A 22,168-nucleotide genomic window follows, 5' to 3' on the forward strand; every position below is an offset into this window, starting at 1 on the left:
AACTAACTCCGTGTTTTGTCCGCGTCTTCGGTGAAAGCACATGCCGCACAGGTGTGTTTTAGTCGTCTGGTTTTAATTTAAACTATATGGGAAAGAATTATCAGAATACATAATATTAGTGTTTTTGTATTTGGGGGAATAGTAGAATGTGTCAGAAACGCGTGAATTGTTTGACTACTGCTAAATGACTTTAAATAAAGAAAATAAAAAGTATAAACACTTTGATTTGGCTGTGCATTTTGTAGCATTGGCCTTAAATCCTCAATGTTTTAATCGGCTGTGCTTTATTTAGGCTTTGAACCATTGTTAGCTCTGTCCTTCAATACAATGTAAGTTTTTGAGGTTATAACCATGGGGAGTTCTTAACCCCCTTAACTCCCACCTGAACCGAGCACATTTTTCTCCAGTTTGGCTTTACCCCAGTCCAAAAGCTTCTGGAAAAAAGCTGTGAAAAGAGCAACAAAACAGACAAAAAAACAATGATGGAAATGTGACAAAAAAGTGAGAAAACATTGACAAAAAAGTGACGAAAAATGGATGAAAAAGTGGCTAAAAGGTCACAAGAAATTGACAAAAAATTGACAAAAAAATACAAAAATGTGATGAAAATTTGACAAAAAAATGACAAAAATTTGATAAAAGGAATTGATGAAAAAATGACCAAAATGTGAAAAAAATGTGATAAAAATTGGACAAAAAAATGACAAATGTTACAAAAAAATGACAAAAATTGGACAAAAAATAAAAAGAAATTGACAAAAAAAAAGGCAAAAATGTGAGAAAAAATGACAAAAATTTGATAAAAGGAATTGATGAAAAAATGACAAAAATGTGACAAAATGTAACAAAAATGTGATAGAAATTTGACAAAAAAATAAAAAGAAATTGACAAAAAATAAAACGCAAAAATGTGAGAAAAAATGACAAAAAAGTTACAAAAATGAGTTGAATATCCAACAAAAAAATTATGGAATAAAATCTGATAACGTGAGGAAAAAGATCCTCTCGGTTCAGGCAGGAGTTAAGGGGTTAAACCATCTATCTTCTTCCACCGCACAGTAAAGTGAAGATTACTGCGCGGATTTCGAACTACTCCTGGTATTATTACGCCGTACAATATAGTCCCCCCTTTTATCCGCTTAGAAAATCCACATTGTTTAATTGTGTGTAATTATACTTTGTAGTGGAACACTTCACGTAACCATATTTAAATGGGGAAAACGTGGAAGAGCTTGGTAGCTTCTATCTTGACCTGTTTTGGAGCTATAGAGGAGAGAGGGAGAGGCTAAATGCTAACGCCGTCTGCGCTGTGTTTACGTGACTGAAGGCACGGGGGAAGATCAGACAGGTCCTAAAGAACTCGTCAAAGCTAAGGTAAGAACATATCTCAGTATGTGAAAACGGTGGCCTATTCCTTTAAAATGCCTTGTTTAAAGTGATCACAGCTTGAGGAAAGAAACTGTTAATATGTCGATCAGTAGAACATATGATGGAGCTGCATAAATAAACGAAAGGAAGACCAAAAGAAAAGGGGATGCACTAGTCCTTGCTCACTGCTCCCTCCGCTGTGGTCATGGAGCGTCACTTTGTCCCAGGGTCAGTGAACGCGTCGCGGCCTGGCACTCCTGACCCTTATCTTAAAGATTAGGGACATATTTCTATTAACAGCAGGAGCCAACGCGTGAGCTCCTAAATCCCGCTGTAAACCCCCCCCCACACACAAAAGCCCGTGCTATTCTCAGACACTTTGTGATTATACGACACAAGAAATTCATATTTAGACTTTTTTTTTTTTGGTGGATAAAAGCTCAATTTTTCTGCCAACAAATCCCTCCAAAGAAATAGTGTTAAGTACAAGACTTGTTGGGACGCAGTTCTTGTTTTTAATGGTTAATAATATCATGGACATGGCACTGAGTCACATGACCAGAGGCTAATTCTGACGCTGGTCTGGGGTCAGATTTCACAGACATGGAGGACCACAGCCCGGAGCAGTGAGGTGAGGCCACTTCGGAAACACTTTACTATTATATGCTAAGAATTGGGACAGAAGACCATGCGAGAGGACGCAGTTGAATGAAGAATAAAGGGGGATTTCTACCATTTTGTCTGCACTGAAAGGACTCGGGACAGTGCCTGGTCTGGAGGGCACTGAGGAAAGATACGTCCTGTGTTCTTAAAGAGACAGTCGTTTTTTTATTGACTCTGTGATTTGTGCCAGTGATGAGCATTAGCCATAAACCGGCGAGACTCAGAAGTGTAAAAGTGGGTCGTGGCATCATTTGCAGTGTGTTTGCCAGGGGCGGACTGGCCATTCTGGAAGAGCACAGAGGGGCCACCGGCTCGAGGGCCGCCAGTCCCGCCTCAACCGAGCTTTACCCAAATCTAACAGGTAAAAAGAAAAGCATCAAAATAGCGAGAAAAAGGGGATGAAAAGTCGTGAGAAAAACACAACAAAAAATGCTAGAAAAAATAATAAAAAAAACAACAAAAATGTGGCGATGTGACGAAAAGTTTCCGTCACTTTTGTAGGTCTTAGTTTTCAAATGAGGCGTTACATTGTTGATCTCCAGTCGAGAAGCTTTTAGATTTGGGTAAAGCCCAGTATAAAAAAACATGAATCTAAAAGGAATTCCGTGGAGTATGGTGCACCACAAGGTTCAGTTTTGGGACCACTATTATTTATTATTTATATTAATGATTTTGCTTCTGTAAATATATAAAAGTAACTCAAATCATTCTGAAGAATCAAGTAAACAAAGCACAAGATGCATCTATTTTTTGGTGCGAGGTACCATTTTCTTTTTGTTCAAGTAAAAGTACAGATACTTCATTTTAATATGACTTAAGTGGAAGTAAAAAGTACTCTCATTTTAATACTTTGTCTCAAAGTACTCTGATTGGCTTAAATGACTTGAATTGAGGAAATGAATCTTATTTTTGTCGGTTTTCACTCATTTAGACACATTTCCTGATCGGACCAAGTTTACTTTGCTTGTTTGAGGACATTTCAGACCAGTTCTAGGGTAAATCTCACTTGAAATAAGAAAGTAAAATTGCCAATGAGATAAGACCAATTTTCTAACCCCATTGGCAAAGAAAATTACCTGAAATGAGGACGAAATGTATCGAAACGAGTCAGAAACATCCCAGAACAAGTGAAATAATCCAGGACAAATGCCCAAGAACTTCTTAACTAGTCAAAACAACTAAAATTTGGATTATTATGCTCAAATTGAGATTTTATACTAGTCTAGTTAACTACTTTTTGCAGTGCTGTACTATGAAATAACTACTTGCAAAAAATACAGTACTTGAGTAAATGTAAATGAGTACAACACAATGGTTATACTTTTTTTTTTACTTCACTCATACTTGGCTGTAGATGCTGTTCAAGTGGTGCTAGCCCACAGTTAGCTTTGCCGGTTAGCCTGCTCTTTGTAATCCCATCAGTGTGTATTGGCGCTCCGGGTCAGAGCAGGGAAAGCTGAAAGTGTGGCTGAAACCCATGAATACACAGTAAGCTCGCATTGTTTCTCTGACATTGCTCTTCGGCCAAAAGGCATCTCTTTATTTAATCCCAGTGTGCTGCTGTACCGGATCTGCTTACACGATGAGCACTTGTGGGCGGAGCCAGTGTCTGCAGGGTCAGCGGTTACAGTGACATCATCGTCGTCATCGTCGTCGTCGTCATGGTGGTGGTGGTCAGCTCGGTGTCGTCCATCAAAGCTCTGTGGGAGACACGCATCCGCAAGATCAGCCAGGACCGGGAGGAGGAGCAGAGCAGGAGAGCCCCCAGGGACAAGGCCTCGGACCGGTGATGTTTGCTCTGTCTGCACTGACATTTTAAACAAAGAAAGCTTCTGTATTTAAACAGCCTGTTTTTTTCTGCAGATTGCTTTCTTTGGAATGTATAGCTGGCCAGGCTACTATGTCAAGGCCCTTTAAAGGATCTGATTTTTTAAGGGGAGACACTACAGGCAAAACTCAATTTTTTCAGTTTTCAGGTTTTGAGCCAAATTGGTCTCTGAACATACATAGCTTTCATCCGGAAACAGAAAATATGCCTAATCTTCACAATAACATGTTTAAATATTGCGCTGATTCAATGTTCCCCCATAGACTTATATGGGAGAACACAATTTCAAGGGCCTTTTTCTCAAAACACATTTTTCTGTCATTGTGGCGACACTATGTCCACGTCAGTCGGACCTAAAGACTTCACATTTTCCAGCCTCGGACTGAACAATGTTTGGAAGATTTTTTCAGAGGGATTTTTTATTATTTAATCCCTAAGCCCCATTTATTGAGTTTTGAATGTCAAAAAATGAGGCGAAAATTACATTTTTACAAATTTTTCCACTAAAAAACAGCTTATTTTCAAACAAAACAAGAAATACTAAATCCCCTCTGAGAAAGTCTTGGTAACTCATTCATCAATAAAATGAAACCATACATTTGAATGTAGCTCTATCCATTATTCAGGTTTGGGGCATTTTTATGCATAAAACACCTTGTTCTTATATGAAAAGATAAAATAACAGAAAACTTGCAATGTATTTTTTTCTTACATTTATGCCAGTGATCGACAGCAAAAGTTTCAAATTGATATCTGTTAATATACATTTTCTACCTATTCACCTGCAGTGTCTCGCCTTAAATTAAAAATAATGAAAGGGGAAGCTCCTAAATTCAAAAGGTCCACACTAATTCCAAACTTTGCTAACACATTTGTAGCATCCCAATTCTTCACAGGGACAAGTTTACATGTTCCACAGTGTTTCTTTAAAGTTGGCTTCAAATACCTTACGCTCAGTTTAGATCAAAATGTCTTTAGGTTTAGGTTTAGACCAGATTTTTCAGTGGAATAATGTAACTCTTGCTGTGCACAGGCTGGGGGTGGGCGTGTGGGAGGACCGCGCCCTCCTGGCCCGCCTCAGGAAGAAGCTGCAGACCGAAGATGGCCGCCTGGTCCTGCGCTTGGAGCAGGAGGAGTGGAGGTCCCTGCCCCCCTGCGCGGTGCACTTGGCCCAGGCGCAGGAGCTCCACATGCACCGCACCGGTCTGCAGGCCCTGCCCGGCTTCATCCACAGCTTCCACAGCCTCCTCGTCATAGACCTGTCCCGCAACGCCGTGGCACACATACCCAAGGAGATCGGTACGGGGGGGGACAACGTGGTCATACGGGGTTTAGGCATAAGGTGACGTCTTTGTACAATTATTTGAATTCATTAAAAAAAGTGAAAAGGTGCATTGTGTCACTTCTGATGCGTGTGTGACCTTGTAGTGACCCAGCGGTTGTGTGACTGGTCAGCCTGGCGCCTTCACTTTTGATAATGGTGCCTCTACAACGCTCCAGGATCAGTTGTTTTGGAGGTTTTCAGAGGTAAGAGGGTCCGGCAGCAGTGAAAACCTTCCAAAGCAAGCAAAGGCACATCCCGCACTGCAAAAAGTGCCCTACGAAAAACAAGGAAAAAAATCTTAAAATAGGACATTTTGTCTTGTTTTAAGGAAAAAATTCTGCCAATGGGGTCAGCATTTTTTTTCTTGCTAAGAATTCTTGTTTCTAGAATATTTTTCTCATCACAAAACAAGAAAGAAACACTAAATTTAAGCAAATAAATTGCTAGAATTAAGCAAAATGTCCTCAGAAAGTTGATTAATTTAAGGAAAACATTCTTATTTAGTGACAAATTTAGGGGTATTTTACTTAAATGTTGCTTGATTTAAGTAAAATGTTCTAAATTACACACATTTTTGAGCAAAATGTTCTTAATAAATACTATCTCCATGATGTGGAGCCAGGCTGATGGTCAGAATCACCTGGCTGGAGGATTCACCTATTGTACATGTTTTTAGTGGTAGGGGAAACGTACGCAGACACAGGGAGAACATGCTCCACACAGAAAGGCCCCGCCCTGGTGGGAATTGAACCCAGGACCTTCGAGCTGTGAAGCTGAGGCTCTAACCACCGTGCCACCGAGCCGCCCACTTTAAAGAATGGAATGTATCATCTCTCTGTGAGAATCAGTTCTTAAATTAACAGTTGTTGTGATCTTAGTTTTTCTTAAAATAAGAACAAATATTCTTTGTCTAATGATTTAAGAAGATTTAAAAAGTTTTTCTTTCTTGTTACAAGAAAAATTAGCATGTTTTTATTTAGCAAATATGAACAAGAAATGGCTAGATTTTATTTCCTAAAATAAGATTTTTTTTCTCAAGAAAACTTTGCTCGGCAAAACATTATTACTTTTTAGGGAAAAAATAAGAACTTATTATTTAAAGTAAGACATTTTTACTTGCTTAGAATCCACTTTTTGCAGTGTGTTAGTATGTGGAGCGCTTACAAGCTTATACAATATATGTTTATCTTGTATAGTGTGTTTATATATTTGACCAGTTTTTCTCGAAATTGCAAGACAAATTCACCTACGGGTACAAATAAAGGAACCTACCTAAAAATTGATCCTGGGGTGTTGTAGAGACAAAGGTAAAGGCGCCATGGGTCACTACAAGGTCAATTACGCACAAATATCAACTTTTTTTTTCTCAAATAATAGCTATATAATGCACCTTTAATGGTCTGTTTTACAATATATCAAGTACATATGATTTCTCATGCTTTCTCTGTTAAAACCTTTAAATAATTATGATTTTAAAGCTGCATTATGCAACTTTTTATATATTTTTTTCCACACAAAAAGTGACATAATGCACCTTTAATTATGGCTAAAATTATTGCGATCCTCTGGCCTTTTCATTTTCTTGTTGAGAAGCCAAAGTTGTCCAAACATGTACGGTCCTATACCACGCAACTAATAATATATTATCCCCATGTTTAGTTTCATTTGCACATTTTTCAGTGATTTACCTCTTAAGACCACCTCCACCTCCTCCAGTTCAGCTTTGCCCAAATCTAAGAGCTGCATTTTTGTTGTGTTTGTGTTTTTCGTAGTTATTTTCCCCGTGTTTTTGTTGCTTTCTTTATCATGTTTTTTCCCTCGCTTTTTTGTCGCGTTATTGTTGTTGTCACCTTTTTGTTGTGCTTTGGTCACTTTTTAAATCATGTTTTTGTCGCTTGTTTATTGTGTTTTTGTCACTCTTTTGTTGCTTTTTTGTTTGGGTGAGGCTGAACCGGAGAAAACGGCCTCGCTTCAGGTGGGGGTTAAGAGGTTTAAAGGTGCATGACACAACTTTTTATGCGGAAAAAAAAGTTGATATTTGTGTGTATTTGACCTTTGTAGTGACCCGGTATGGGTGGTCAGGATGGCACCTTTACTTTTGATCACGGTGGTCTCTACAACGCCCCAGGATCAGGTGTTCTGTAGTGAAAACCTCCCACACAATTGATCCTGGAGCGTCCTAGAGACCACTGTGATGGACGCCATGCTGACCACTCATGGGATTCCAGAGGACTTTTTGGTGATCCGCACTTAGGGACTCTCCAAATCTCTATTTTATTCTTTAACTTAGCGTCTAAACGTCACACGGACATTCAGCTCCTCTGTGGGAATCACTAAAGGGAAATAAAGGCCCACGTGGTCTGCTGTTATTGGCGTTGTTGGCAGGAAAGCTGAGCCGCCTGAGAGAGCTGCTGCTGAGCTACAACAGGCTGTCGAGCGTCCCCGAGGAGCTGGGCCTCTGCGAGAGTCTGGAGAGGCTGGAGCTGGCCATGAACCGGGACCTGTCCGCACTGCCGCTCCAGGTACACCACAAACGGGCTTAGAGATTTTGAGGATCTCTCTTTTTTTTATCAAGCATTGGCTTAAATGACTTGAATTGAGGAAATGTATCTTGTTTTGAGCGGTTTTCACTCATTTAGACACTTTTCCTGATCGGACCAAGTTTACTTTGCTTGTTTGAGGACATTTCAGACCAGTTCTAAGGTAAATCTCGCTTGAAATAAGTATTGCCAATGAGATAAGACCAATTTTCTTACCCCATTGGCAAAGAAAATGACCTGAAATAAGGACGAAATGTATCGAAACGAGTCAGAAACATCTCAGAACAAGTGAAATAATCTCGGACAAATGCCCGACAACTTCTTAACCAGTCAAAACAACTACAATTTGGATTATTATGCTCAAATTGAGATGTTTATACTGATCTAGTTAAATACTTTTTGCAGTGTAAGTAGCGCTGTGCAGATGGAAGTCCTGGCTCACCTCAAGGAGAAAGGTTTGTCCCAGTGGTGTTGCTGTAGTACAGGCGGATGATCCACATGAAAACTCTTCTTTCAATTGGTAGCTATTTCCTTCAAAAATTACTTCAGGCTACTTGACCTGGAGTAATATTTTGACAAACTTTTATACATCATACTATATTACAACCAGGACTATCTGAACATTTACTCAAGTTATGAAATCAAGTACCAACAAAGACTAACAAAACAATTCAATAATCATCCATTTGAAGGCTTAAAAACATTGTATTGTATTGTTATGAATAGCACTTTGACTTGACTTGACTTGAAAGTTCATGGGTTGTCCGTGTCTTCAGCTGAAGAGCCTGAGCCGGCTGCAGCACCTGGACTTGTCCATGAACGACTTCAGCGAGTTCCCAGAGTGCCTGCTGGACCTGCCCGCTCTGGAGTGGCTGGACTTGGGGGGAAACCAGCTTCAAACCCTGCCTGATGACATCTACAGGTCAGGAAGAACCAGGAGAGACTTGCACAGACAGTAGTAGCTTTTGCGTCAGGCTTGTATAAATAATGACACTTGCTTCCTGTGTGTTGTGAGGATGGAGAAGCTGCACACGCTGTGGCTCCAGAGGAATGAACTGGAGAAACTGCCCGACGGCATCAGCTGCATGGCCAGCCTCGACACACTGGTCCTGAGCAAAAACAAACTCCGGGACATACCCTCTCTGATGGAGGGCATGACCCGCCTCAGGTACTATAATCATCTATAATCATCGTCGGGGTCAGTTCTACAGTGGTTCTCCTCATATTTAACGTAGCTTTAGTGTTACAGCTAACCAAATAATGTCCGAGTCTGTGGGTTTGTTGTGTGGAGTGCCTCAAGGGTCCGTTTTAGGTCCCGTCTTATTTTTGTTGTACTTGATCCCTTTGGGAAAGATCATCCAAAGGTTCAGTGATGTTTCTTTCCACCTATTTGCTGACGACGATATCCAGCTTTACTGTTCCTTTAAACCGTCCGAAATCCAGAAGTCAAACTCTGCTCCATCGTCTAGTGGAAATAAAACAATGGCTCAGCGATAACTCTTTGCAGCTCAATGCAGGCAAAACGGAAACCCTGGTAATCGCACCTGATGATTCAATTCCAGGGATTAAACAGTTCCTGGGTGACTTAGGCCAGTCTGCGAAACCAAGCCTTCGTAACTTGGGAGTTATTTTTGACAAAGACGTGTCATTAGTGCAGCTCTGTGAGCAGCTAACGAGAAACTGCTTCTTTCAACTGAGGAACATTTCTAAACTTAGGAATATGGTCTCACGTAATGATTTGGAGCTGATCATCCATGCATTTGTGTCTTCACGTTTAGACTATTGTAACAGTTTGTTTTCAGGTCTGTGGATCAGAATCTGCTAAAGGTTCCACGTACGGGTTTTCGTACTAGAGGTGACCGATCCTTCCAGGCTGTTGCTCTCAGGCTCTGGAATGATCTTCCACCCTCTTTGCGCTGTATTGACTCTGTTGTTTCTTTCAAAAGCGAACTTAAGACACATTTATTTGTTCAAGCTTTTAATTAGCTACTTTTGGGCTGCTATGATTTCTGTGTTGTTGTGACCCCTTTTTATAATGTATGTAATGTATGTAATTTCTGCTTTTACTGTGTTGTGAAGCACTTTGTGGCCTTTGCCTGTGAAAGGTGCTATATAAATAAAGATTACTTACTTACTTACTTACTAGAGGGCGCCATATTAAACCTGGCGAAAGTAAAGCAGGGCTCCATTCACTGCAATACAAAAAAAGACTCCAATCTGGGGCTTAGTTGTTTTTACATTTAACGAATTATACAATTAAGAATGGCGTACAGTATATAAATGCCATGAAAAGGACCTTACCTTGCCATAGGGCCTAGCTTCACTATTCCATACGGGGAAAGAAAGTTCATTAAACGCTATTAAAGCTATATTGCAGCTCTTCCACATTGGCCCTGAACTTGATACTCAAAGAGCAAGGTAGTCACAGTAAAACACAGGGTCTAATGCAAATCTAATACGTCCATTTCAGATTTGTGAATTTCCGGGACAACCCTCTCACTTTGGAGGTGACCCTGCCTCCCAGAACGCCACGGAGAACTGAGAAGCAAGAGGGAGATGAGGAGGAGGAGGACGAAGAGGAGGACGATCGGGAGATGTTTGGAAAAGAGTTTATGCAGCTGTACATCCACGAGTCCAGGAAAAGAGCGTTCGCCGTCCTCAACGTGCACTGTGCCTACCGTTAGTACTAAACACTGTATCTACCGTTAGTACTTTACACTGTGCCTACTGTTAATACTAAACACTTTACTGACTGTTAGTACTGAACACTGCACCGACCGTTAGTACTAAACACTGTACCGACCGTTGGTACTTAACACTGTACCTACCATTAGTACTTAAAGGAACAGGCCACTGTTTTTACATACTGAGATATGTTCTTACCTTAGCTTTGACGAGTTCTTTAGGACCTGTCTGATCTTCACCCGTGCCTTCAGTCACGTAAACACAGCGCAGACGGCGTTAGCATTTAGCCTCTCCCTCTCTCCTCTATAGCTCCAAAACAGGTCAAGATAGAAGCTACCAAGCTCTCCCACGTTTTCCCTATTTAAATATGTTTACGTGAAGTGTTCCATTACAAAGTATAATTACACAACATTAAACTTGGTAGCTTCAATCTTGATCTGTTTTGGAGCTATAGAGAGGCTAAATGCTGACAGGTTAGGTTAAGAAATTAAGAACAGAATATCTAAAATATCCTATTCTTCCAAAATCCAAGGAAATTCATTTTAAACTTCTCAACAACATATATCTGTCAAGCGAATTTTTAAGACTAAGATTTAACTTTGATAGTAATGCATGTTCTTTTTGTAAAACTGAAGTGGAAACCACTTGTCATATTTTTTATGATTGTAAATTTGTTAAAGTGTTTTGGTCTCAGATCCAAGAATGGTTGGAGAGAAAGAGTGTATCAGTTAACCTGACATCGCATGTAGATATTTTATATGGAATGGTTTTGGAAAGCGAATTAGATAACTTGCTGGTAAACGTAATCCTCATATTGGCAAAGCACTATTTACATAGATCAAAATTTTTCAAATCCCCACCTGCATTTAGAGCTTTCATTAATGAATTTAATCTGTACTGCAAATCTTTAAAAGTTATGAAATTTTAAAAAGCAATGGAGCTTCTGAGTCAAATACAACATTATAAATTAACTGACCCTTAAACCTGAAGATGTATATATATATATATATATATTTTTGAATTTTATTTATTTATTATTTCTTTGAGTTTGAACGCTGTCTTTTTATGTTTTAATTTTTACAATTGCCTTAATATTGCACTATAATTTTCTTCTACTCAACCGAATGTGCCTTGACATGACATGCTGTGAACTGTTATGTGCCTTACAGTTTGTAATTGTTAAATTAAAAATAAATAAATAAATAAATAAAAAAAATCAGCTAAGGTAATAACATATCTCAGTATGTAAAAACAGTGGCCTATTCCTTTAACACTGCACCGACTGATAGTACTAAACACTGTACCTGCCGTTAGCACTACCATCCTCTCTGAGACTTGCCCTTTTCATCATGTCACATTTTGTCCACTAGTCTTAACCTTTTTCCTCATAATCCCTCATTTATTAACACAGACTAGTAAACACCTGGTTTGAAGAGGAGACTACTTCCAGGTACTCGTCTCCATTTCTAACACTCACTTTAACACGTATCCATATTTCGCGCGATTCTCACTTTGTAAAATGCATTTCCTCTCTTTGATTTTGTTTTTCGCCCTGTGTTTCAGAGCCCGATGAGGCCCCTGCCCAGTGAACTCCTCAGCAGCTGCTTGGACCGGTGCGAGCCTACTGTGAATGCCACTGAGCCCAGTATTTTTAGAACAGCTGCCTATTGTTACTATGAAGCTTGTTTCAATGTTTATTATTATTCCTTTTATAGAGCATTTGTTTGTTTTTACTGTATAGTCATGTCATTGTAGAATAAGCCATTATACTTGATGCCCTTTCTGAAGAATTATTGAAATAAAAATGAAAAAAATCAATATCAATAGCCTTGAGTTGCCTTGTGTACGAAATGCGCGGTATAAATAAAGTTGCCTTGCCTAATCGTATAAGATGGGGCGTGGGAACGTTGGGAAAGTCGGGATCTATGGGCGAAGAAAGCCCTTCTCCTTGGTCCTGTGGCGGGGTGCTGATGTTGCTGCTATACCACCCCCTAGTGGTTAGGGGCAACTCCAAAAGTTTGACTAACATGAAAACCAATGGGGACTTTGCAAAAAAATACAATGTTGTTTTTTCATATTATTTATTATGGATTCTTTCTCAAATGTCCGGTCCTTCTGTGGTTCTCCCTGAGGTTTCTCTTTTCTCCCGCTGGGTTTTTTCTCGCCGTGCTAGAGAGGATGACACCCACGCGGCCTTGGACTTTATGTTTGCCTGGACACTTAATAAAAAAGTACAATGTAGAGTTCAGGCAAATTGCTTGGTGTCGCCCGGTGAGGCAACTCCTTTTGTGATTGGGCTATACAAAACCATTGATTGATTGATGTAAATGAGGAGAAATTAGCAACGGCAGTCTATAAATATAAGCCTGTGGTAGTGACACAACTCCAAACTTCATGTAGCCTTCAGATTAACTCCAGAACAGTGTGAAGAGAGTTTCATGAGCAGCTGCATCCAAGCCACACATCACCAAGTGCAAAATGCAAAGACTCTAGAGGTCTGGGTTTGGCGGTTACCAGGACCTGAGTGCACTGTGTCAAGTGTAAAGTTTGGTGAGGAGGGTTTAATAGTTTGGAGTTTGTTTCAACCTAATCCGATCAAGCTACATGTACTCTGTAGAAAGTGTTTAAAGTTTATATATTTTACAAAATGAATACACATGTAAATGACTGCCTGGGCCTGCAATGTGACGTAAAACTAATAATACTATATATTTTTTCTTAAGTCCCTCCCCTTGCTGATCTCAGACACTAATCAGATTCCCCGGTGCCATTACTTTGACCAATGAGACAAGCTTTCCAGTCAAGCGGCCTGTCAGGTCCAATCAGAAGGGAGCTTGACCGTTTTGAAATATAGATACAGACGGCATCTCTGGAATCGCCCATATATGGTCATGTTTGAAAACAGTTAAGGGGGAAAACAATTTTGAAAAAAATCTAAACTTTGTCTAATTATTCAAAAACTACTTTAACAAATATTGAATTATGAACATAGTTTTCTACTAAATAAAGAAACAAAGACATGGGAAGGAGCAAAGTGGTTTAACAGCCCATAAATACATGAATAACGGAGAATGCTAACTTCATGCTACATGTTAGCATCGGGCTAATGCTAACTGTTAGCTAGCACTTGCGATAACTGCCTTTTTTCACTTCTACTGAACAATCTGCTGTGAGAAAATATCCATATGGGCCCGATTGACACTTGACTTTATTTATGTGTGAGAAATAAGTTTATATTCCACCAGAAAATGGCAAAAAAGAGTGGAAAATTGTGTTTCCCTAAAGATTCTATTTTCCCCCTCGGCGAAGCCACGCCCCCTTCTATGACGAGATGCCGTTTGTATCTATAGTGTGACTCTCTCCTCATTTTGAAAACTAGGAACGGGCTTTCAGGTCAGAGGGGGGACTTAATTGTTTACTTTTGAAATGACTATCTCACCTCATTTTGCAATCTTAATCATTATCCATAATTCGTTATCTATTTCCCAACATGGCCAACATCACAGTCGAGAAAGATATGGATGGACTTGATTGGCCTGTGCAGAGTCCTGAGCTAAACCTGACGGAGTCTCTTTTGGGATAAAGAGCAGAGACTTCTCGTCCAGCATCAGCGTGTGACCTAGCATCTGGACAAAAATACCCATAAACACACTCCTAATCCTTGTGGACTCCCTTTTCAGAAGAGATGAAGCTGCAAAGGTTCGACCAATGTCTTTTTATATGCGAGTCAAGTCAGTACAGGAACATGAAAACTGATCTGAAATACAATGTCCTTAAGGCGTGTCAGGACAATACAAGTTCAAGCATTAAAAGTATCAAATAAAAAGATTTAAAAAAAAGGTGTACAGTCCAGTTTCGGCTCACGTTGCTTGTGGCGTAGGCGTAGGCACAGCGGTGAGCAGGACGTTCTCCAGAGTGATCTCGGAGCTGACGTATCTGCTCAAGCGTGCGGTGAAGCCTCTGTCCTGGAGATAGTCCACTCTGCCGCAGTCGATGAGCAGCTTACACAGCCGCCCCACGCGCTCTCGCTCCGACGGGCTCAGGAACCTGCCAGACAAACCGGCGTCAGTCACAAAAAGAGTGAAAGCGAAAAAAATCACCCCCATACACCCCACAGCACAGACGGCGTTAGCATTTAGCCTCTCCTCCTCTCCTCTATAGCTCCAAACGAGGTGAAGATAGAAGCTACCAAGCACGTTTTCCTTATTTAAATACGGTTACGTGAAGTGTTATATGATAAAGTATGGTTACATAAATTCAACAATGTGGATTTTCTAAGCGGATAAAAAGGGGAACTATATTGTGAGGCGTAATAATACCAGGAGTAGTTCGACATCCGCGCAGTAATATCTTCACTTTACTGCGCGGATGTCGAACTTAGCCTGATAAACGACACCCACCTCTTTCTGCGTGGAAGAAGGTGGGTGTGGCCACACACGGTAAACAAGTGTCTGATTGGCTAAGGCCGAACCAATCACGACTGTCAGAGATAAATGACAAGGTCATCTCACTCGCTGCACCAATATGTTGTTAGTTCAATTAACATTAACATTCACCAAAACTAATCATGGATGAAGTAGTCGAGGATTTTGCCTCACGTTCTCCGCGTGAGTTTATATTCACTTCATATGTTTTTAATTGGACACGGCTGTCTTCACGTCCGCTAATTGGTTTATTTCACTGACTGATCTGTGCACGTTAGACCCCGCCCCTTCAAACTGCTCCAATTGCTCCGTGACCAGACTCCTTCCCTGCGTGGAATGGACAGGGAAGAGCATGGCAGAGCCAGGCAATGTCGAACTACTCCTGGTATTAGGTGTGTTCGAGATGCGGTTGTGTCTCGCCTGGATGATCGGCGAGAGTAGCCGGCGCAACAGGGGGCGGAGAAAAAAAGTCTGAAGCCAATCCGACCACTCCACATGCAGAACAACGAGAGCGGCCTCAGATCACGCAGCGTCTCGTTCAGATATCACGTTCATTTAAAGTTTATCCTAAATAAAAGTCATTCACCTCCTGCTCTGTTTCCTTTACTCCAGAGACATCATTCTACATCAGAGAAAACGTTCCCATTCGTTTGTTCAAGCTTGTGAGATAAATACGTCCTTTTAAATCATTGGTTTGTTCTGAAAAGCATCAAACATGAGCTCTATTTTAGGGGCGATGCATAACTTTAATAGTTTCAGTCATAGTTTATTTGTTCAGATCTAAAGAGCAGAGGGGAGGGGGCGAGGAGCACGTTTCTGATCACAGCAGACTCGTATCCAATCACCTGAGCATGAGGACAGGTGGGTGTTTTCCCATCATGCACTGGGCCGTGGAGCCGCTGCAGTTGCCTCTGGAGAGATGCAGCGGCTGATCCAGTCGGCTGCTCTCGTTGGGGTCTCACGATCTTTTCGTGCCCCACGTGGCCGTGACATCAGAGCCTCTGGAGCAAGTCGGACAGAAATCTAACCGGCACCGAGAGTCTGCAGTCGGCTGTCAAAACTGTGTCAGTCTGGCTCATCTCAAACACACCTGTTATTACGCCAATATAGTTTCCCTTGTGAAGCGACAGCGCTGTGAGGAGAGGGGGCGGAGCAACAGCTACGAGACATCAGACCAAATCATTTAGTGAAGAGGGGTGTTTATGCTTTACTTCTTTAAATAGGCATATTTTAATAAATCAACCCAGAAATATATTATAGGAGTACATATATATATACTAAACATGTATTATTATAGTAAAGGTTTCAATCATAGAAATGTATAGGAATATAGGAGGATATCACATATTAATGGGTTAGCGCGCATGCTAATGGTTAACCGAGTATTAACTGCTAAGGGCCTCGGTTAACGGTTAATGAAAAACTTGAAAACGGCCCTAATTTATGAATTTATTTTAATCTTCTTTAGGCTTCTTTATAGCCTCATAGTTTTAATGTTTTTATAGCTTATTTTTATATAAATTCTGTGTTACATGTACGTATATATGTATTCTTTTTACCCGTTAACATCCTCCATCTCCTGGGCCGGTTCGTGCTCTTCGTCCTCCTCTTCTCTCTGATTGGCTGGACCGTGAGCCGGAGCGTCGTGATTGGTCGGTCTGAGTCCGCACGTGGCCCAGCTGGACATGCGGCAGAAAGCGGAGAAGTGTCCCGCGTCCAGCCCCCTCCGCCTGAAGAAGTCCTTGCCCACGTAGTGCCTCCACTGGCAGCGGTGATGACAGCACAGCGCCACCGTGAGGCCAGCCACCGCCGGACCCCGGGGCTCCGCGGGAGAGCCGGGGTCCGCGGATCGGGGGCGCTTCGACGGAGGCTCGGTGGACTCGCAGGGGGGGTTCTCCAGTAAACAGCGCAGGGCTAGGTCTGATCAAAAGGAAATCATCAAGCGGCGAAACTCAAAAGGCAATAAAGGGAAAACATTCTCTCAATTTGAACTGACATAGACATTTTAAAGGAACTGATGCCGGGGAGCAGGGAAATTCCTCTCTTTGATACATTTGTTTCAACAATACTTTGATCATTTCAATGCAATATCATACTTTGAATCCATATTTTATACAGTCATTGTTTGAGTGACTTGTATCACGGGCCAGGACAAGATGGAGGACTTTGGTGTTTACCTGTAGCAGCTCCACACAAGTGCTTCCCCACTCCCACCACAGGGAGCCTCTTCTCTCTCAGCAGAGGGACTCGGCCTGGGATGACAAAGGAGACACACATAACCCCCACCCTGACATACAGGTGAGTAATCACTGCCGACACGTTCAAAGCCTGATGTTCGATCGGAAATACTTAATTGTTAGTGCCCCATAGGAATAAAAAGACAGTAGCTGTTTCGGTGTGTAATTCATCTCTGACCCCCTCTGAGGAAACACAACCGTGAGAGAAATGTCTGATAGTATGTGCTTGGGGGACCCTCCGGTCGTTGCTGGTTTCCAGTAAACCATGAGCCCACAGCTTCATCTTAAACCTACTCAGATCCAGATGTTGGATGTCCACCTGCAGACGCTCAAACTCAGCTCCGGCGTCCACATGTTTCCCATCCACCTGCAACGAAACAGACACTTTAATGGTCCCTAGACGCCTCTCCCTTGCTATTTAGTGTGGCATTTATTTAGAAAAATGTATTTAGTAGCTACACTTCAATAGTATAAATGACTAGTTTCTAAAATTTGTAACGTACCAATATTCTGGTGCTTCTGACTTTCTAACACCAAAATATCTCTATTACATTCTTAGACTTGGACACGCTGCAGCTCTGGGGATGACGTCTGATCTCACCTTGAAGCGCGTGCTGCTCCTCTCCACCAGCAGCAGCTGAAGCCCCGTCTCCTCCCTCAGAGCCTGGTGGATCCAGTGGGACAGTTTCCCTCGCCCCGCCCCGAACTCCACAAAACACCTGCCTCCAGCCAGCAGCCCCAGGCCTGCCATGTGAGCCAGGATGGACGCCTGCGCGACAGAGTTCACGTGATCACACACATCAAGAACTTGGACAGTGACCATTCTTGGTTATTTCAGCTGAAGGTCAAGGTCAAGTTTATTTCTATCGCACACATACATACAACAACCACAGCTGCCCGAAGTGCTTTACATTAAAATACATCACAACAACAAAGCACAGTACTGTGCTTCGATTTAAAGCTGGACTGAAATTTTTGTTAAGGTGACTTTCCTTCTAAAAGTTATCACAGTTTTATAATGGCTGTGGGCTGGAAGTTTCACCTTGCCCTGAGACGGTACCTGCTGTCTGAGATGCTTGTGGGCCGCCTCTCCATTTTTGGGGTTGTCCAGTTCGTCCTGTAGAGCGCTGTGGGACAAGATCTCCTCCTCCAGGTCACACTGTAGTCCTGCAGACAAGCCAACAACACGTAAACACAGAGTGAGGATGTTTATATTGATGAACATGATCACAATGACACTTCTGCCAGTGCCTGTTGTGGTGCGATCTGTTTGTCAAAAGCTACAAAGCCCAGATATTAATTAAGGGTTGCCAAAAACTACACCGGTGTGAGTGCGCTGACCTTTGACCGCAGCCTTCAGCTTGTCCAGCAGAGACTCGAGCTCAGTCCGACTGCGCTGACACAGACTGACCTGCTCATAACACACACACAAACACACATACACATCAGCAGGGCGTGAGGGACCACAGCACAGCCGGCATCAATGTATCAGAGCGCACATGTACCTCTGCGGTCTCAGCCTCGCCGTCCGACCCCGCGTTTCTGTCCTTCACATAGTACACCTATGGCAAACAGAGAAGTCACTTTGAAAAACGCACAGGTGGGAAATACAGTATGAGGACACATGGTGCAAAACACCGTGATACGATACCGTAAATGCTCTAATATAGGCCGGGGCCTTTATTTACTCAAGGGCATCTAGGACCAGGCCTTTATTGGAACCAGGCCACAATTAGAGACAGGTCTTTATTTATATTTGAGCAAAACGGACGACCAGGAAAACGAAGAAAAACAAGATTTGTGTCCATTTGCACCTAAAATATTAGGTTCATTTATTAATTAACATTTCAAACCATCTCCCAGCGGCTGGAACATTGACGCCTTTCATTTTGTCGGGACAACAGGAAGTGTTTCGTTGCTGTTAGCGGAGCTTTGACATCAGTGTCACTGCAGGTTTCTGTTTCGTTTTTACCGCAGACCGGATTATTTGTTGTTATCTCGTGTAAAAGGCGAGTTTAGACGGAGCGTTTGTGTTTGTGATCGATCATGAGACTGACCCGAGAGAAGACGAGACGCTCGCGCTGATGGGAGGAGTTATTTTGAGGCGTGGGACTGACCTGCACACGGAGCAGCTGGACGTGCTTTGAAGACGCGATGGTGACTTTATTAAAACCCTGGAGGGTCACACAACATTTGTTGCTTTCCCTGTTTCTACAAATCGTCACAGGAGGTTTGAAAAGTGGCTAAATCTGTGTCAAAGTTACGCTCGGATCAGCTCCTCCGCAGCGTCCCCCTCGGCCCGGGTTCCCGTTTGTTTACTTCCTGCACGTGTTTTAGAGACCGGCTTTAATTTGCCTCCGCCAGCCGCGAACCCGGCCTCTGTTAGAGACCCGGCCGCTAAAGGAATACAGGCCAGTATTAGAGAATTTACAGTATACACTGAATGATGGAGCAGAGAGAAGAGCAATCTTATGATATCTGCCCCTTTGTTAACTTTACAATCACTTACTTGTTGTTGCATTGTTAACGTTCATGTCCAATTCTCTAAATATTTAGTTTTACAGACATTTTTGTGTATTTTATGTACAGTATTTACAATATACAAAAAGCATAATTTTCATTAAAGATGGGCGAGTGAAGCCTTGTAACACTTTGAGGCTTAAGCTTCGAAGTCTCTGAGCCGCTTCATTCTGTCTGAACGCTGACCTCTTGTGGACAAACTTAACGATTGTTCCATACACTAATTCCTGTGACGTTTGCGCAGGAGGAAATACTCACAGGTTTGGGCTTCTCTCGGGAGTTGCACTTCTTCAGATGTTTCTCCAGCTTGTCCTCATCCACTGTGCTGGAACCAAACCGTTAAGACAGCGTTAGAAAATGACACAAATATTCAAAACCACCTTTCACATTTTCAAACCAAGCATCAAGATTGTTTAATCTGTTATTCTGATTCATACATGTTCCCCTTCATTTGGGCATAATCACACCACAAGCTAAAAACGATATGTATGTCAACACTAACTCCAAGATGACAATGCCAGGATTAGGACATTTCATTCTTCTTCTGTCTTTCCCTCTTTTCTTATAATTATTTCGGCATTCTTTGTCTATTATATACATATTTTAATTTTTGTAAGGGACTGTATTTTTTGTGTATACCATGAGCACTGATGTTTATGTTATAATGCCCGTCACAAAGGGGCTGCAGTGACACATGAATCACACAAACCTATGAGGAAACAACACACACATACTGACTTAAAAACTACTACGACTCACTGTTTCGGGTCTAAAGGACATACTATCCTCCGGCTGCCAGCTCCTTCTTCCTGGAAACAAAAGAATTACTTTTTAATTAAAGATGTAAAAAACAAAAATGCAAGCGGCCCATGCTTACATTTTTGTTTTGGTGCTCAAAACAATTATCCAATAAGAAGGGAGAGTAATGAATGAGCATGAAGCGAATCTCTCCTACTTCTAGAATCACGTCATGTGTCCCCACAATCACGTTAATGCTAGTGCAGACTCAGTAGTTAAAGCTCTAGAGCAGGGGTCCTCAAACTACGGCCCGCGAGATGATTTAATCCGGCCCCCGACTTGTAGAGCACAAATCCCTGAGTATGTAAAAAAAAAAGTAAGTTTCTAGCCCATTCCTGTGCGGAGTTAGGATGTTTTAACTAAATAACCAGTTTACTCATTCCAGCCACTAGGGGGCAATTTGAATAAATAAAAAATAATTCCACAGGTGTCCAGCAGAGGGCACTTACATAAGAGATCAGAATATAAACACATTATAGCCACGTGGTAAATGAAGCTTAACCACAGAGTGTGGAGAGAATGAATAATGACGACAGTGCAATACAAGTGTAAGAAGTTATTACTTTGGTCACATTACATAATGTTTTATTTGAAAATAAAAATAAATGGAAACTAAAACAAAGTGCGAAGACTTGATGACTATTTTTGCAAACCACTACAGTGAAACAAATCTGTGCCTGAATCAAGTGTTGATCTTGTGGATATAGTCTTGGGGTCGTCTCTACTTCACAATGAGGCATTTTGCTCTGGGTCATACAATTATATGTTAAAGCCAACCCGGTCCGGCTCCCCATCACAGTCAGGAACAATAATGTGGCCCCCCAGAGAAAAAAAAGCCTGAGGACCCCTGCTCTAGAGGTTCTTAGCTTTCAAATTAGGGATGAAATGTTTAGTTTTGACCCAAACTCATTTCTAGCTGGAACAATCCCTCACCTGCACACCCGAATTCTTCAAGCAAATTAATTATAGGCGCGTAACAAAGGGAAGCACCACCAATATAAATCACTAAATAAAGATGAGGGAGAAGACATATGCAACAAGGTCTGTTTTCTATTGTGTAAAAGTTCGGGAAAGTCCACAGTTACCATGGAGATCGGCCATCTTTGCAGCTGTTAGCATACATTTCCATTGACTAACATTAGCTAAAAACAGTATAAAAAGTGGAGAAAATAGCCGTGGAACAGCTCCGTTAGCTGCAGAGTTACTGCTGGTAAATACATTTATTTCACTGTGGTCTTCAAGTATTTTAATGTGAACAATAACTCCAGTATTTTAACTTCTAAAATCTCCATTAGTTTACAATTGCTGCTAATCCCATAATGCTTAGCGACATGACGTCACATTTCCGAACCCTATTAACTCAACAACCACAACAACAACCTTTATTTATTTATGTTAAACTCAAGTACATGTACGCACGCGCTACTGGAGTACGTAACTCACTACTCTGCGTATAACACCCATTACAAGCAAAAATCCACGTGACCCAAGAGCATTCCCCCTCATAAAGCGACGTGCGTAAACGTGCCAGATGTTCTTCCGCGCGGAGCAGCACGCAGACACTCACCATCGCCGCGTGCTCCCCACAGAAGCGCCTGCCTTTGCCCACGATCATTTTACAGAAGCGCTTCTTTCGCTCCACGAAGAAGGCGCATCGGCCAGGCACGGGCGCCGCCATGTTGGACACGCTGACAGGGCGCAACACTGCCGCCTGCAGGGGTCCCCCGTCAACTACACCTGGAAACCCAAAATAGTTTTTTTTAATTTTTATTTATTTATTT

General features: G+C 41.8%; 2 protein-coding genes across 2 annotated transcripts; one reads left to right on the forward strand and one right to left on the reverse strand.

Moving 5' to 3' along the window:
• The first annotated feature begins 1,978 nt into the window (after positions 1 to 1,978).
• Positions 1,979 to 12,120, forward strand: lrrc39 (leucine rich repeat containing 39). The gene is made up of 8 exons (XM_079581375.1): positions 1,979 to 1,999; positions 3,585 to 3,817; positions 4,893 to 5,158; positions 7,569 to 7,705; positions 8,500 to 8,645; positions 8,739 to 8,891; positions 10,194 to 10,402; positions 11,972 to 12,120. Exons 2-8 carry the CDS (start codon positions 3,693 to 3,695, stop codon positions 11,995 to 11,997), a joined length of 1,062 nt encoding a protein of 353 aa, XP_079437501.1. The 5' UTR covers positions 1,979 to 1,999; positions 3,585 to 3,692; the 3' UTR covers positions 11,998 to 12,120.
• Positions 12,121 to 14,268: 2,148 nt separating this feature from the next.
• On the reverse strand, positions 14,269 to 22,073 carry trmt13 (tRNA methyltransferase 13 homolog; the record flags this gene model as incomplete). Its single annotated transcript, XM_079580794.1, has 11 exons — positions 21,955 to 22,073; positions 20,349 to 20,398; positions 19,848 to 19,914; positions 18,575 to 18,631; positions 18,411 to 18,480; positions 18,130 to 18,236; positions 17,671 to 17,838; positions 17,364 to 17,436; positions 17,010 to 17,084; positions 16,392 to 16,752; positions 14,269 to 14,455 (listed from the first exon to the last, which is right to left on the reverse strand). Exons 1-11 carry the CDS (start codon positions 22,063 to 22,065, stop codon positions 14,269 to 14,271), a joined length of 1,326 nt encoding a protein of 441 aa, XP_079436920.1. The 5' UTR covers positions 22,066 to 22,073.
• Between the last annotated feature and the right edge of the window lie 95 nt (positions 22,074 to 22,168).

The sequence above is a fragment of the Gobius niger genome, assembly GCF_951799975.1.
Source record: "Gobius niger genome assembly, chromosome: 22".
Classification (NCBI taxonomy): Eukaryota; Metazoa; Chordata; class Actinopteri; order Gobiiformes; family Gobiidae; genus Gobius; species Gobius niger.

What these genes read in the sequence shown, in the direction of transcription:
- lrrc39 (XM_079581375.1), top strand. Translation starts at nt 3,693, where the DNA reads ATGGTGGTGGTGGTCAGCTCGGTGTCGTCCATCAAAGCTCTGTGGGAG. An exon ending in AGGGACAAGGCCTCGGACCG is followed by an intron (nt 3,818 to 4,892) that starts GTGATGTTTGCT and finishes TGCTGTGCACAG; the next exon opens with GCTGGGGGTGGGCGTGTGGG. An exon ending in CAACGTGCACTGTGCCTACC is followed by an intron (nt 10,403 to 11,971) that starts GTTAGTACTAAA and finishes CCTGTGTTTCAG; the next exon opens with AGCCCGATGAGGCCCCTGCC.